The sequence below is a fragment of the Homarus americanus genome, unplaced genomic scaffold (genome assembly GCF_018991925.1).
Source record: "Homarus americanus isolate GMGI-L3 unplaced genomic scaffold, GMGI_Hamer_2.0 scaffold35633, whole genome shotgun sequence".
Taxonomy (NCBI): Eukaryota; Metazoa; Arthropoda; class Malacostraca; order Decapoda; family Nephropidae; genus Homarus; species Homarus americanus.
Window position 1 is genome coordinate 3,024 of NW_024722502.1, and position 15,911 is coordinate 18,934.

General features: G+C 46.3%; 1 protein-coding gene across 1 annotated transcript; it reads left to right on the forward strand.

Annotated features, from left to right (window-relative positions):
* Positions 1 to 13,249: 13,249 nt before the first annotated feature.
* On the forward strand, positions 13,250 to 14,869 carry LOC121862786. The gene has a single exon (XM_042361097.1). It carries the CDS (start codon positions 13,250 to 13,252, stop codon positions 14,867 to 14,869), a length of 1,620 nt encoding a protein of 539 aa, XP_042217031.1.
* The last annotated feature ends 1,042 nt before the right edge of the window (positions 14,870 to 15,911 follow it).

Genomic DNA, 15,911 nt, shown 5'->3' on the forward strand with positions numbered 1-15,911 from the left:
CCACCCCTATCACAGCTACCCCTCTACCACCACCACCACCCTATCACCACAGCCACCACCCACACCACCACCGCTATCACCACCACCACCCACAGCCACCGCCACACCACCACCCATCAACCCCATCAACCACAGCCAACACCCCACCACCACACCACCATCTCCACCACCGCCACCATCACCACCACCACCACACCACCCCACCAACCACACCACTGCAACCCCACCACCACCACCCCCACCGCCACAGCCACCCATACCACCTCACCACCACCACCTTCACCACCACCACTGCAGCTTTGCACCCCCACCACCACCAACCCCACCACAACCACCACCCCCACCACCACCAACCCCCACCACAGCCACCACTCAACCACCACCACCCCACCAAAATCACCGCCACCACCACTGCCACCGGCCACCCCACCACCCACCACCCCACCACAGCCACCCACCATACCACCACCAACCCCACTCACCACCCCACCCCACCTCAACCACTCGCCACACCACCACCGCCACAGCCACAGCCACCCCACCACCACACCACCCCCACCACAGCCACCACCCCACCACCACCACCACCCCCCACCACAGCCACCACCCCCACCACCACCACCACCCATCACCACCACCACATCACCACCACCACCGCCACAGCCACCGCCACCCCACCACACCACCCCTATCACCACACCCCACCACCACCACCACCACCCCCATCACCACAGCCACCACCCCACCACCACCACACCACCCTATCACACACAGTCACCACCCCACCACCACCACCACACCCATCACCACCGCCACCCCACCCACCACCACCAACCCCCCACCAACCCCCATCACCAGCCACCACCCCACCTACCTCCCACCACCCTCTATCACCACAGCCACCAACTCCACCACCACCACCCCACCACCACAGCCACCACACCACCACCACCCCACCACTACCAAACTCCACCAACAGCCAACCAACCCCCACCACCACCAACCCCACCACTACCACCCACCCCACCACCACCCACCGCTATCACACCACCCCACAACACCCCACCACCCCACATCACCACCACCACCACCCCACCACCACCAACAACCCCACTCACCACCCACCACCCCCACCACCACCACCACCACCACCGCCACCACCCCACCACCACCACCACCCCATCACCACCACCACCCCACACCACCCACCCCTCATCACCACAGCCACCAACTCCCACCACCACCCACCCCCACACCACCACCACCGCTATCACCACCACCACCGCCATCACCCACCACCACCAATCGCCACTCACCACCACCACCGCTACAGCCATGCCACCCACCACCACCACCGCTACAGCCACTGCCACCTCTACCACCACCACCCTACCACCACCACCACCACCGCGACAACCACCACCACCGCTACAGGCACCGCCAATCCTATCACCACCACCACCACCACCATCACCAAAACCACCATCACCGCCCTGCTCGATCTTGCCCCATAATGAGTTAGATAGATAGTGAAATTAGGTTGATAAGTCAAGTCGATAAGTGAGACTGTCTCAGATATCGTCATCACTCATCATCATCACCATCATCATCACCACCACCACACCACCACCACCACCACCACCACCACCACCCCACCCACCCACCACCATCATCATTGTCACATCATCATCACCACCACCATCACCACCACCAACCACCACCCCATCATCATCACCACCACCATCATCACACCACCCACCACCAACCCACCACACACCATCATCACCAGCAACCACCACCACCATCACCACCACCACCACCACCACCACCACCACCACCACCACCACCACCACCATCATCATCATCATCATCATCATCACCATCATCACCACCACCATCATCACTCATCATCATCATCATCATCATCACCACCACCACCAGCACCACCACCACCACCACCAGCACCATCATCATCATCATCATCATCACCACCATCATCATCATCATCATCATCCACCATCATCATCATCATCATCATCATCATCATCATCATCATCCACCACCATCATCATCATCATCATCATCACCACCATCATCATCATCATCATCATCATCATCATCATCATCATCATCACCACCCCTTATCCCCCTAAATCCCATTAACATAAGGACCAAAACCCATTATCCATCCTATAACTCCTTCAGTATAATTCCTTCAGTATAACTCCTTCAGTATAAAATCCATCCCACAAACATCTCCTAATAACAAGGAAGCTATAACTGTGGTAGGACGAAGGGTAGTAAATCGTTACATCTCAGAGCCTCCATGATTACTTCTGTCCCCCCCTCCCTCTCCCCCTTCCCTTCTGATGAGTGCATTGGTGTGAGCTATACTACAATCTCTCTCTCTCTCTCTCTCTCTCTCTCTCTCTCTCTCTCTCTCTCTCTCTCCTCTCTCTCTCTCTCTCTCTCTCTCTCTCTCAGATGTTGTGTGTGTGTGTGTGTAAAGTGGGGAAAGCTTTGTAATCAGTAGTTATATATGTGTGTGTGTGTGTGTGTGTGTGTGTGTGTGTGTGTGTGTGTGTGTGGGGTGGACTTAGGTATTGTGTGGTGAAAGTGTATTTAACTGGCACTCATATTGTTCAAGGAATAAAATCTACCGTACTCAAAGGGTTAATGCCATTGTACTCAAAGGGTTAATGCCATCGTACTCAGGGTTTAAACTGTTGTTTCCGAAGAGTGCATCAAAAATAACGTCACCGTGTTACTGAGACTATATTGTAACTTTTATGAGATGATAATACAATTTCTCACTGGTGTGTGGGTGAAGCCAGCAGTCATGTTACATTAGTATAGTAATGTTACGTAGACGGGAGGGCCAGGCTGGATTCTGAAACGTTTGCAGTTCTGAATTGTTTACCCCGACGCGCAGATGTGGAAACGTATCGCTTTATACTATGACGTAAGTATTTTAATGGCTCACTCATCTTATGGCATAAGTAGGGATTTTTTTACAACCACAAGAGCTCATTCAAAGTTCAGTTGGTGTTGTCGGTGCGAGAGGAGAGGTGTGGACGCTATTAGTATGCCTGAAGCCTGCAGTGTGAGAGGTCTTTTGTACAAGTCAGCCTTGTGTTCGGTGCAACGTAACGGTCTCTCATTATTTTCTTTACATTTACAACCTGACGAAAGCAACCATGGTACTCACACGAGGAACCAAAATCAGGTGTTTTCTTGTATACCCAGCGGCCGTAAAAGGTCCTTGGTACTATATATGATTTTTCCACCAGAGTTACTGAAGTTCGCTCTTGTGGTTAAGTCTAGAGTTCAAAACGTGATCTTGAACCATATTTTGATTCAGTAATAAAACAATAATTAGAACTTTTAAAATACTTGTAAAATGTAGATATATAGTTGCTACTTCAGGTGAACAGGTTGGAAAAAATTTAATTGATAAAACATGACAGAAATCCTCCTTACTCCGCATATATCATGTCACTTGTTTTCACGGATCGTCAAGTTTTCTCGAGTGTTTTTTTTCCGTCCTTTAGTCAATTTTTCTTTTGTCGTGTATTTTCTTTTTCAGTCCCGCCAGCTTGTGTGTCTGGTTCGTAAATTACTCTGTCCTCACGCTGTCAGTTTATCCCTGCCACTAGTCCACGTTGGTCAGCCGCACTACTTTCTTTTGCAGAATTACCGCGGGTTCCAGTTACTTGTCCTGGCATCCCTGTTGAGTCGTTTTTGTCGTGTGAATGTCTCTCTTTTTAAACAGCTCTCCATTCACTCTACTTTTTCCTTGGATGATTAAGTTTCAACACCTCTGACAAACTCTTAATGCTGCCGTACCTTATCCACGTCACTTTATCCACACCTTGGATCTGTCTTCCTATGTTTATCCATGTGTTGTGTATCACCTCGGTGGTTTATTCTGGATTTGTATTTTTCATTAATGTGCTCGTTGTGTGTCTGTTAATCTCGCTGTTCCTTAAATTGTTACACTTGGTCAGGTACACTGTCAGAATTTTAAGGGTTTTATAATGTATTCGTATATTACTCGTATATTCCTTAGGATTTTATTACTCAGTTTAGATTGTTATAGAATTACTCAGTTGTATGTTCACTTTATCATTATTATTATTATTTGTGCTGCGGCTCCTCTCCCTATAGACAAATTCAGAGCTGACCGAGAATATTATACATTATGCATTCATTCACGACGCCCGAGCCTATAGTATCTGCGGACGTAGCTTCCATGTGGTGTCTGAGTCAGTGTATAACTCCCAACTACGACTTTGTATTGTTCCACTCTGAGAATCCGTCCTGGTGTCGTAGCTTCAGTACGAGGAAAAAAAATATAAATAAAGTACGAGCTTTTGAGAATCCGTCCTGGTGGCGTAGCTAGAACAAGTCAGTTAGATCACAGTGGAAAATTTTAGCGAGATGTTATATGATGCCTCAGAAAAAAAAGTATACGCACTTTACATAATTTCTTGGAGATCGCGTGAACACTTTTATTAGGAGAGCAATAATGTCCTCACTTGTGGTAGACTTCGGGCATTAACAAGTGAGAATGATGTTGTTGTTGTAATAAAAACTCTCACGCGATCTCCACGAAAATATGTAAAGCAAGTGTGTACATTTTTTCTGAGAGACTCTTATGTGTTTACAGCGGAACATTCGGTACAATATCCAACCCGGAGTAACACTGATCATGGATTATTAGCTGTCATTGAAAAATTACACCAGATAAGCAAGCAGTCACGGTGAAATGAACGGCCGGAGATCCGTTACAGCGGTGGGATGAATGTTGTTAAAATGAGATACCCCGGCCTTGTCTCTGTGAAATGTGTGACGCTTCCTATCTCTCAGTGACGTGTGCTGTTGGGGCCTGGTTCACACTCACGCTGGCAGGAATACTGTAGCTAAACAATAGAAGTTTGCCGAAGTATATTAATAATAATAATAATAATAATAATGATAATAATAATAATAAACTAAAATATAAGAACAATTCACAATATTAATAATAATAATAATAATAATAATGATAATAATAATAATAAACTAAAATATAAGAACAATTCACAATACAACACAATACGCAACGAGAGTTTTGTTCCCATTGAAAATTGTATCCTAAACTATACTCCTGTTTCCCCCCCCAGAGTAACCTGTTTCCACTGAATCATACACACAACTGGTTTTAAAGTATGATGATTTTATTAATGATTATACAAGGATGGTAATCTTTGTATACAGGTGTACAGACATACATAGGTAACCTGAATCATACACATAGTACAGATATTATTGTGATGTGTTTATTAATGGTGATTTGTGACGGGGGGGGGACTGTGAATACAACTATACACATATACAACACCAATACAGTACCACCAATACATTACAGTGCCTTCAAAATACATGTTTAGTGTATTCAAAAGTGATGGTTGGTAGTGGTAGTGGTTGGTGTTAATGGTGGCTGGTGGTAATAGTGGTTCATAATAGTGGTTGTGGCTGGTGATAATAGTGGTAGTGGTTATGTTAACTGATGGTAATGATGGTTGGTAACAGTAATGATGCTTAATAATAGTACTGATAGTGGTAGTAATGGTAATAAGTAATAGTAGCAGTGATAGTGTTAGCTGGTGGTAATAATGGTTGGTAATAGTAGCAGTGATAATGGTAATGGTGGTAATGGTGGTAATGGTAGTGGTGGTTGTGGTGGGTGGATGATATTTAGCAGGTGCATATAGAGTGTTATTGATATAGCCATGTGTGATTACGCCAACCTTGATTTATAGAGGGGAGTCAGGGGTCAGGTTACAGCTCTCCTCTCCTCTGTTGTATGAAGGTTAGATTAGGTTTATGTTATGTTAGGTTAGGTTATGTTAGGTTAGGTTATGTTAGGTTAGGTTATGTTAGGTTATGTTAGGTTATGTTATGTTAGGTTAGGTTTAGGTTATGTTATGTTATGTTATGTTATGTTATGTTAGGTTATGTTATGTTATGCTATGTTATGTTAAATTAAGTTAAATTAGGTTAAGTTGCATTAAATTTAGGTACATTAGGTTAGGTTAGGTTAAGTTAGGTACTCGTAGGAATTACTGTACCTGTACTCTATACCTAAGACTTCACCTGTACTGATATTCCTGTCAACACACTCTGCTTCTGGTGTTGACTACCTGGTCGCTGAATAACTAATCAGTGTGGCTGTCAGGTGATAAATCGGTGTGTGTGTGTGTGTGTGTGTGTGTGTGTGTGTGTGTGTGTGTGTGTGTGTGTGTGTGTGTGTGTGTGTGTGTGTAATAATAATAATAATAATAATAATACACGGTTTATTAATAGAGTTGCAGCCGGTGGCTGAAAATATACAGACTTACATTTGATTTAGACATAATGATATAATATGCGTTGAATACATTTACAGGGCTGTACAGTACATAAATCAGGAGTTGTTTATTATTTTAACAATAGATGGGATGGTGCTGTTCTTATATCTATCGGTGCGGGCTCTTATGGGCTGAATTTTGTTGTAGTGGCGGACTGCGCGAGTTGGGTGGGGGGCTGCAGGTGGCAGGAGGTGGCGATGACGAGGGTGGTGCAGTAGTCCACTGCCAAACCTTTCCAGTGCTTGGTGGTGGAGGTCACTGAGGGATGGCATTTCCAGGGTGGAGAGAGCGTTGGTGTAGCCGGAGTATTCTGCGCCGAGCATGATTCTGCAGGCCCTTTTCTGTACCTTCTCTAGCCGACGTTGTTGGAGTATGTGTGTGTAGTGTGTGTGTGTGTGTGTGTGTGTGTGTGTGTGTGTGTGAAATGTGTGTGTGTGAAATTGGTATATTTTATGTTATTGTGTGTGTGTGTGTGTGTGTGTGTGCGTGTGTGTGTGTGTGTGTGTGTGTGTGTGTGTGTGTGTGTGTGTGGTGATGGGTTGTTTCATCCAGTTGATCAAGCCCGTCCTCACCTGACACATCAGCCGCTCTGAATTGATGACGGCACCACAGTCTGACACCGGACCCGGAATCAATACCGAACCCCAAATCCTCCCATTAGGATTGCAGGTTCAGTTCAGAAGTGTTAGGTGGAATTTGAGCTGGGACTGAGTTGAACTCCTCCCCACCCTCCCTTCCTTCCCTTCCTGTTCTCCATCCTCCTTCTTCCCCATTTCTCTCACCGCCCCTCACTTACCATTTGAAGCGGGAGATAGAATGACATTTATTCCTGTCTGTCTGTCTGTCTGTCTGTCTGTCTGTTTCTACGGGAATTCACATGAATGTTTATTTTTAGACAGAAATAACTTCGTAAGGACCTGAGTTAAATATATTTAGTTTATTCATGAATCTCGTTGGACGTCATTATTATTATTATTATTATTATTATTATTATTATTATTAAAGTTATGTAATTCGAGTTATTAATTGTTAGAAAATAGACAAAATGATGCATTAGTCTTTTTTCCTCAACACACACACACACACACACACACCCCACGTTCCTGCCTACGTTTATTCCTCATTGTAGTAGGTTTTTTTTTTTCAATTACAATACATTTAACAACCATTACCCAAATAACCTGCCCCAGCAGTTGTGGTGGTGGACGACAGATAAAACCCCACACAGTCCATTCAACACGACCCTGCTACATGTCAACAAACATGGCTGCCGCCGCATTGTCCACATCTAGGGAACAACGCCGCAAAACAAAACACAATCGAGGGTCCGGATTCACAGGTTTGGATCGTATTTATTTTTTTCCGTAACTAAATAAAAAATGATAAATAGCATCAGATTACGTTACCTAAAGACTAATTAATTATCTATGGAATAAAAATCTTTGGGAATTGATTCTCTTAAAGGCGTTAGTTTAATTTTGATGCCATTTGTATTACTACAGGTTACATAAATCAGTCAGTTTAGGTGTTTTCTTATATATACACTTACGAGAAAAATCTAGCGTACGAACCTTTATGAATCCTAACTCGGTATCATCATTCAAAACGTTAATTTGTTGCTGAGTGAACGTGTTTAGCTGAGGTCGAGTTTGGGGATAATTTTGACGCCATTTAGGATGTTTTTCTCGTGGTTTAGTGTGAGGTGTGTGTGTGTGTGTGTGTGTGTGTGTGTGTGTGTGTGTGTGTGTGTGTGTGTGTGTGTGTGTGTCCTAGCCTGTCTATCTTGGCCCCATCACCTTCCCATGGTCATTAGATATCCCCTTCATCCCCCCTTCACCCTTACTCCCCCTTCCCCCTTTCCTACCCCCCCTCTGCCCCGTCAACGTCCCCAAACTAGTGGACATCTATCCCCATGCCCCAACCTCTTCCCATTCCTGCTCCTCTCCCCGTGAACTCCCTCCCGTCAATTCCCTCCCCATCAACCTCCCACTCGTCAATTCCTCCCCGTCAACTCCCCTCCCCCGTCGACTCCCCCTCCCCTCTCCCTCCCCATCCCTCCCCTCCCCGTCAACTCCCCTCCCGTCAACTCCCCTCCCATCAACTCCCTCCCCGTCAACCCCCTCCCAGTCTCCCCTCCCATCAACTCCCCTCCCCGTCAACTCCCCTCAACTCCCTCCCCGTCAACTCCCCTCCCCTCAACTCCCCTCCCCACTCCCCTCCCATCAACTCCCCGTGCTCCCCTCCCCATCAACTCCCCTCCCCCGCCAACTCCCCTCCCGTCAACTCCCCCTCCCCCATCAACTCCCTTCCCCGTCAACTCCCCGTCAACTCCCCTCCCCCCCCTCCCCTCCCCTCCTCCCCCTCCCTCCCCATCACTCCCTCCCCGTCAACTCCCCTCCCCGTCAACTCCCACTCCCCTCCCCCGTCAACTCCCCTCCCCATCAACTCCCTCCCCGTCAACCCCCTCCCACTCCCTCCCATCACTCCCTCCCCATCAACTCCCCTCCCCATCAACTTCCCTCCCCGTCGCTCCCTCCCCCATCAACTCCTCCCCGTCAACTCCCCTCCCCCATCAACTCCCTCCCCATCAACTCCCCTCCTCCCCTTCTCCCCTCCTCCCCTCAACCGTCCCCCTTTTTTTTAACCATTCAGCATCATTGCCTTTTTCTGCAGGGGCGGAAAAAATTGCGGAGGGTCGAAATTTATGTTATAGTTCGTGTACCAAGTTGTTGTTGTGGTGGTGGTGGTAGTGTGTTGTTGTTGTTATTGTTGTTGTTGTTGTTGTTATTGTTGTTGTGGTGGTGGTGGTGGTGTGGTGTTGTTGTTGTTGTTGTGGTGGTGGTGGTGGGTAGTAGTGTTAGTTGTTGTTGTTGTTATTGTGGTGGTGGTGGTTGTTGTTGTTATTGTTGTTATTGTGGTGGTGGTGGTTGTTGTTGTGGTGGTGGTGGTGGTGGTAGTAGTTGTTGTTGTAGCAGTGTTAGTTGTTGTTGTTGTTGTTGTTGTTGTTATTGTTAAGGGTGTGCCGCCAGTTGACCAGGGCGGGAAGCTGTAGTTGATCTATAATGTAAAGAGATGACTGGGTGGTGGTGGTGAATCTCTGGTCACCGCCGCCACTACTGACTTGTCTTAACCTTCTCCCACCTGGTTAATGTCTTTCCGGGGTTAATGCCGAGGTCCATGCCTTTTTCTCCTCCTTGGTTAATGCTGGTTAGCGTTAAGCTCCATCACATGTCAGGTTAACAGAAAACTAACTGAATTTGGCGGGAAAACGGCTTTTGAAAATTTTTGGCGGTAAAATGACTGTTAGAAATTTAATAACTGAAAAATTCACGAGAAAAAAAAATAATTGACGAGGAGAAAGATTAATAAAACTGACGGTGGAAAAATATAGAACATAATAAATAGGAAAACCACAACCTAGGAATAATATGGCGGGAAAACTGCTACAAAAGAGAGAGATACGAGAATATGGCGGGAAAACTGCTACAAAAGAGAGAGATAAGGACAATATGGCTGGAAAATTGCTAGAAAACAGAATGGCTGGCAATCGCAGCATTCAGGAAGAACAAATGGATTTGGCGGTAGAGGCAGTGGTTTGGCGAAAATGATTGGGTTTGGCGGAAATAACTGAATTTGCAACAAGAGAGAGGAGAAAAAAAAATGGTGAAAATAGCAGGTTGTGGCGGGAACATCTGAATATGGCCAAATAACACTTTAAAGCGACAATATTCACCGCGGGAACCAGAAGGGATTCGTAAGTCAGTATTTTACAACGATATTTTATTTTGCGCGGGAAAACCAACATTCACCACCCTCCCCGCGCTCCCTCTATAAAGCTTCAGGTCGGCTGCTCAAAGATCGGGTAGAGTCGGTACGTTATTTTTATTAAGGGGGGGGAGGGGGGGTCTCTTCAGTTGTATATACACGTACGGTATCTTTCTCCCTCTTGCCTAAATGCCTGCCTCAATGATAGCATACTCAGAGATTCATATAAGTGTGTGTGTGTGTGTGTGTGTGTGTGTGTGTTTTAGTTCGTTTGTATGACATGTAGAGAGGAGTTGATGTCTCATTTCCTGGAGTTGGTGTCGTTATCATTATCATCATCATCAGAGTCAACTATCATCATCATAGTCATCATTATCATAGTCACCATCATCTAGGTGCGGTAATCGTCAGGCACATGTTATTTCAAGACCAAGTACGTAATGGGAAAGGTAAATGAGTGGGTGAAAAAAATCCAAGCTCTGTCTGATGTTGCTAAAACAGAGCCATAAGCTGCGTTTGTGGCATTCACCCATGGAGTCAAGCATCGCTGGAATTACCTGATGCTCACTATCCCTGATATCAGACCTCTACTCCACCCTCTGGAAGAAGCCATCAGGGACGGTTTTATCCCGACACGAGTGAAAAGCCAGTATTTAACCCCAGCATAAAGGTCACTCCTTGCACTACCACTGAGACTGGGAGGAATGGGATTGACTAATCCAGATAAGCTCTTTCAGACTCACGGCAGGCCTCACTGAGCACATAGCTCAGAATGCAGCAATTCAGGCGGATACCAACGAATCAAACAAGATTCGACGTTCCATTACGACAGAACGGCAGCACACCCAAAGTGATAAACTGAAACAACTGATGCGGCAATTGTCAGAGAACTTGAAAAAAAAGTAGCTATGACGCAGGAGGTGGGCGCCTCGAACTGACTAACAACGTTACCGATAAGGGCAAAGGTTTTAGCCTTAATAAACAAGAATTCACAGATGCCATTGATCTAAAGGTACGGTAGGCCAGTAGATGGTTTGCCCTCCCAATGCACCAACCACGCCATGGTGTGCAAGAAAGGGGGCTTCGTATGCATGAGGCATGACGAAGTAAGGGATCTCACAGCAAATATTCTTAAGAAAATCCTCCACGACGTCATGGTAGAACCGCCCCTCCTTCCATTGGACGGTGAGAACCTCCATCACAGAACTTCAAACACATCCAATAAAGCCCGTGTGGACGTCAGTGCTCGAGGATTCTGGACGCGGGGACAGCGAGCCTTCTTCGACATCCGGATTTTCGATACTATGGCCGCATGTCACCGTAACCTGTCTCTCGATGCTGCACACAAGAGGAACGAGAACGACAAGAACAGGGCGTATGGGAAGAGAATTAAAAATGTGGATCAGGGAAAATGTAAGATGCATCAACACAAGACTGGCCGAGGTGTTATGTGAAGAGAGGCAGCAGCCTAGAAGTTATGTTGCAGCCTGGTTAATCTGTCGACTGTCCTCTCTGGTTAGGTCAGCATTGCTTTGCCTCTGGGGAATAAGATCTTCGGCCCCAAAGCCAACAACATTTGCAGATAATTAATGACTATATAACAATGTCATGAGTTTCCCGCCACCCGGGAGTTCCCGCCAATTTCGAGCCAATAGTGTGAAGGCCTTATGCCTGTTTTCGACCAATGAGAAAGCCTATGAGGCGTGACGTCATGAAAGTTGTGACGTCTCTTGTAGGCTGACGCAGTTTGAGGGGAGTCTGTGTTGGAATATTGTGTAGGGAGGTGTGGGACGTCTGTGGTGGCGACATGGCAGGTATTTGGGTGTATTCTATTTGGTAAATCCTTAAGTTCCCATTTGTTGTGAGATACGTGGTCCCGTTTAACTAACTGGGAACATAGGTTTATTATTTGAAGTGTAACTGTTAAACCCTAACATAAATTATTCAATAAATACAGTAACCGTTAATAAGAGTCCTAATTCCTCCCTCCCTTATTAAGAAAGAGTGATGTGTTATAAATATCTTGGTATTATACAGTAATACGGTGAGTCATATATACAATAACTATCCTATATTTCCCCTCTCTTAAGATTGTATCGTAGTCCTCCTAACCAGTCTCCCCGAGTCTCCCCTTGGTGTAGGCCTCTCTAGCCTAACCACAAACTGTTACTCCTGTACTCCCTCTCCCCAAACGTAAACAATTACCTCCCTCACCCTCTCCACCTCTCACGAGTAAAAAGAATAAGTATATAAATAAATAAGTAAATAAATATAAAGAATTACAAAGATAATGAAAGAGTAAGTTGGTACATAAAATATGTTACATTCACTATAGGGACATATAATATAGGGACATATAATATAGGGACATATAATATAGGGACATATAATATAGGGACATATAATATAGGGACATATAATATAGGGACATATATTCATTAATTGTTACAACTATGAGGCAGCTGTCACTGAATGGCTCAACTAACTCAACACAGCTAGAGTAGTTACTTTTGTATTAGGATATTTAATATTAAGGTAATAAAATGGTGGCAAAGGTGTGGCTATTGGGGGAGGCTGGAGGCCACGTACTAAAAAAAGTAGTAGTAGTAGTAGTAGTAGTAGTAGTAGTAGTAGTAGTAGTAGTAGTAGTACCACCCTCTTATTCTTCATATGTCCCTCACTGGGTGTGGTATACTTCACACTGGTCCATCCTCTAACAGTGTCACACTAATCCTGTTAAGTTAATCCGTGACCCATTTCATTTAAAATTCTTAGGTTAGATTTACTCCAGCTGGTGATGGAAGAAGGTATTTTACTCCTCCATAAGCTACGATACACCCTAGGATTCTCAAACGAGTCTTAAGTTGGATGTCACAACTCTCCTGCTAAGTGGGATCATATATTATTGTCTCACTTGAGCTACCAGAATGACATCGTCAATGTACCGAGACTCTACCCTATTGTCTCCATCCTCAGGTACGGTGACAAAAAGACTCCGGGTATGACTGTGTGAGTTATGGTGCAGACTGTGTGGCTCCGGGAGTCTTACGAGTATTAGTGACGGTTAGTGGTTCATCTGTACATAGTGCCAGATGGGACAGTGTACACAGTGCCAGGCTGGGACACAGTGTACACAGTGCCAGGCTGGGAGAGTGTACACAGTGCCAGGCTGGGACACAGTGTACACAGTGCCAGGCTGGGACAGTGTACACAGTGCCAGACTGGGAGAGTGTACACAGTGCCAGGCTGGGAGAGTGTACACAGTGCCAGGCTGGGACAGTGTACACAGTGCCAGGCTGGGAGAGTGTACACAGTGCCAGGCTGGGACAGTGTACACAGTGCCAGGCTGGGACAGTGTACACAGCGCCAGGCTGGGACAGTGTACACAGTGCCAGGCTGGGACAGTGTACACAGCGCCAGGCTGGGACAGTGTACACAGTGCCAGGCTGGGACAGTGTACACAGTGCCAGGCTGGGACACAGTATACACAGTGCCAGGCTGGGAGATTGTACACAGTGCCAGGCTGGGACACAGTGTACACAGTGCCAGACTGGGAAAGTGTACACAGTGCCAGGCTGGGACAGTGTACACAGTGCCAGGCTGGGACAGTGTACACAGCGCCAGGCTGGGAGAGTGTACACAGTGCCAGGCTGGGAGAGTGTACACAGTGCCAGGCTGGGACAGTGTACACAGTGCCAGGCTGGGACACAGTGTACACACTGGGCACAGTGCCAGGCTGGGACACAGTGTACACAGTGCCAGACTGGGAGAGTGTACAGTGCCAGGCTGGGAGAGTGTACACAGTGCCAGGCTGGGACAGTGTACACAGTGCCAGGCTGGGACAGTGTGTACACAGTGCCAGGCTGGGACAGTGTACACAGGCTGGGACAGTACACAGTGCCAGGCTGGGACAGTGTACACAGTGCCAGGCTGGGACAGTACACAGTGCCAGTGGGACAGTGTACACAGTGCCAGGCTGGGAGAGTGTACACAGTGCCAGGCTGGGACAGTGTACACAGTGCCAGGCTGGGACAGTGTACACAGCGCCAGGCTGGGAGAGTGTACACAGTGCCAGGCTGGGACAGTGTACACAGCGCCAGGCTGGGACAGTGTACACAGTGCCAGGCTGGGACACAGTATACACAGTGCCAGGCTGGGAGATTGTACACAGTGCCAGGCTGGGACACAGTGTACACAGTGCCAGACTGGGAGAGTGTACACAGTGCCAGGCTGGGACAGTGTACACAGTGCCAGGCTGGGACAGTGTACACACTGCCAGGCTGGGACAGTGTACACAGTGCCAGACTGGGACAGTGTACACAGCGCCAGGCTGGGAGAGTGTACACAGTGCCAGGCTGGGACAGTGTACACAGTGCCAGGCTGGGACACAGTGTACACAGTGCCAGGCTGGGACACAGTGTACACAGTGCCAGGCTGGGACAGTGTACACAGTGCCAGGCTGGGACAGTGTACACAGTGCCAGGCTGGGACAGTGTACACAGTGCCAGGCTGGGACAGTGTACACTGTGCCAGGCTGGGACAGTGTACACAGTGCCAGGCAAGGACACAGTGTACACAGTGCCAGGCTGGGACAGGCTGGGAGGGAGGGAGGGAACACCAGTGGTCACCACAAGGCCGCGGCGGCTGTGTCAACGTTAATATCAGCTAAACTTGAACACAAACTCAAACCTCATAATATTTTTAAAGCTTGACTTCGACTTAACTCGATCCGCCTCGACAGTCAAAGAGATGAAATATGTTTTGCTCTTCTAAATAAAAAAAACATGGTGGGTCGGGTGGTCTATAAAATACTTCCTACTTTTATTTTGGCTTTTATTTTATGTTTTTATTTATCCCGCCATGCGTTACTAACAGGAAGAGGAATGTAATAACTTTGTTTAGTCATACGATCTGTGGCTGTATATCAAATAGCGACACTTTTATGAAGGAACTCAATAGACTAGAGCGTTTGAGTTCGTGTGTGTGTGTGTGTGTGTGTGTGTGTGTGTGTGTGTGTGTGTGTGTGTGTGTGTGTGTGTGTTTTTGTTGTAGTGTAGTGTAGTGTTTACCCAGTTCACCGCTATCAACAAAACTTATCTTATGTAACACGACAAAGAACTTTTTTCCTGTGTGTTTATTTCCAGTTAGAGCGAGAGGATAACATTCTAAAGATAACATTCTAAGGATAACATTCTAAAGATAACATTCTAAAGATAACGTTCTAAAGATAACGTTCTAAAGATAACATTCTAAAGATAACGTTCTAAAGATAACATTCTAAAGATAACATTCTAAAGATAACATTCTAAAGATAACATTCTAAAGATAACATTCTAAAGATAACATTCTAAGGATAACATTCTAAAGATAACGTTCTAAAGATAACATTCTAAAGATAACATTCTAAGGATAACATTCTAAAGATAACATTCTAAGGATAACATTCTAAAGATAACATTCTTACACACCATAACACTACGCCCTCACCAAGGTTCAGAGTCACTGAGGTTCATATGGAATAACATATCTCTTGGCTTAAGCTGTCAGAACGAACCCAATTGGTTGACTTAACCCTTTGAGTTCGAGAGGGTTAAATCATCGTCCTCAAAGGGTTAAATCGTTGGTTTCAAAGGGTTAAATCATCGTCTTCAAAGGGTTAAATCGTTTTCCTCAAAGGGTTAAATCGTTGGTCTCAATGGGTTAAATCATCGTCTTCAAAGGGTTAAATCGTTGTCCTTAAAGGGTTAAATCGTC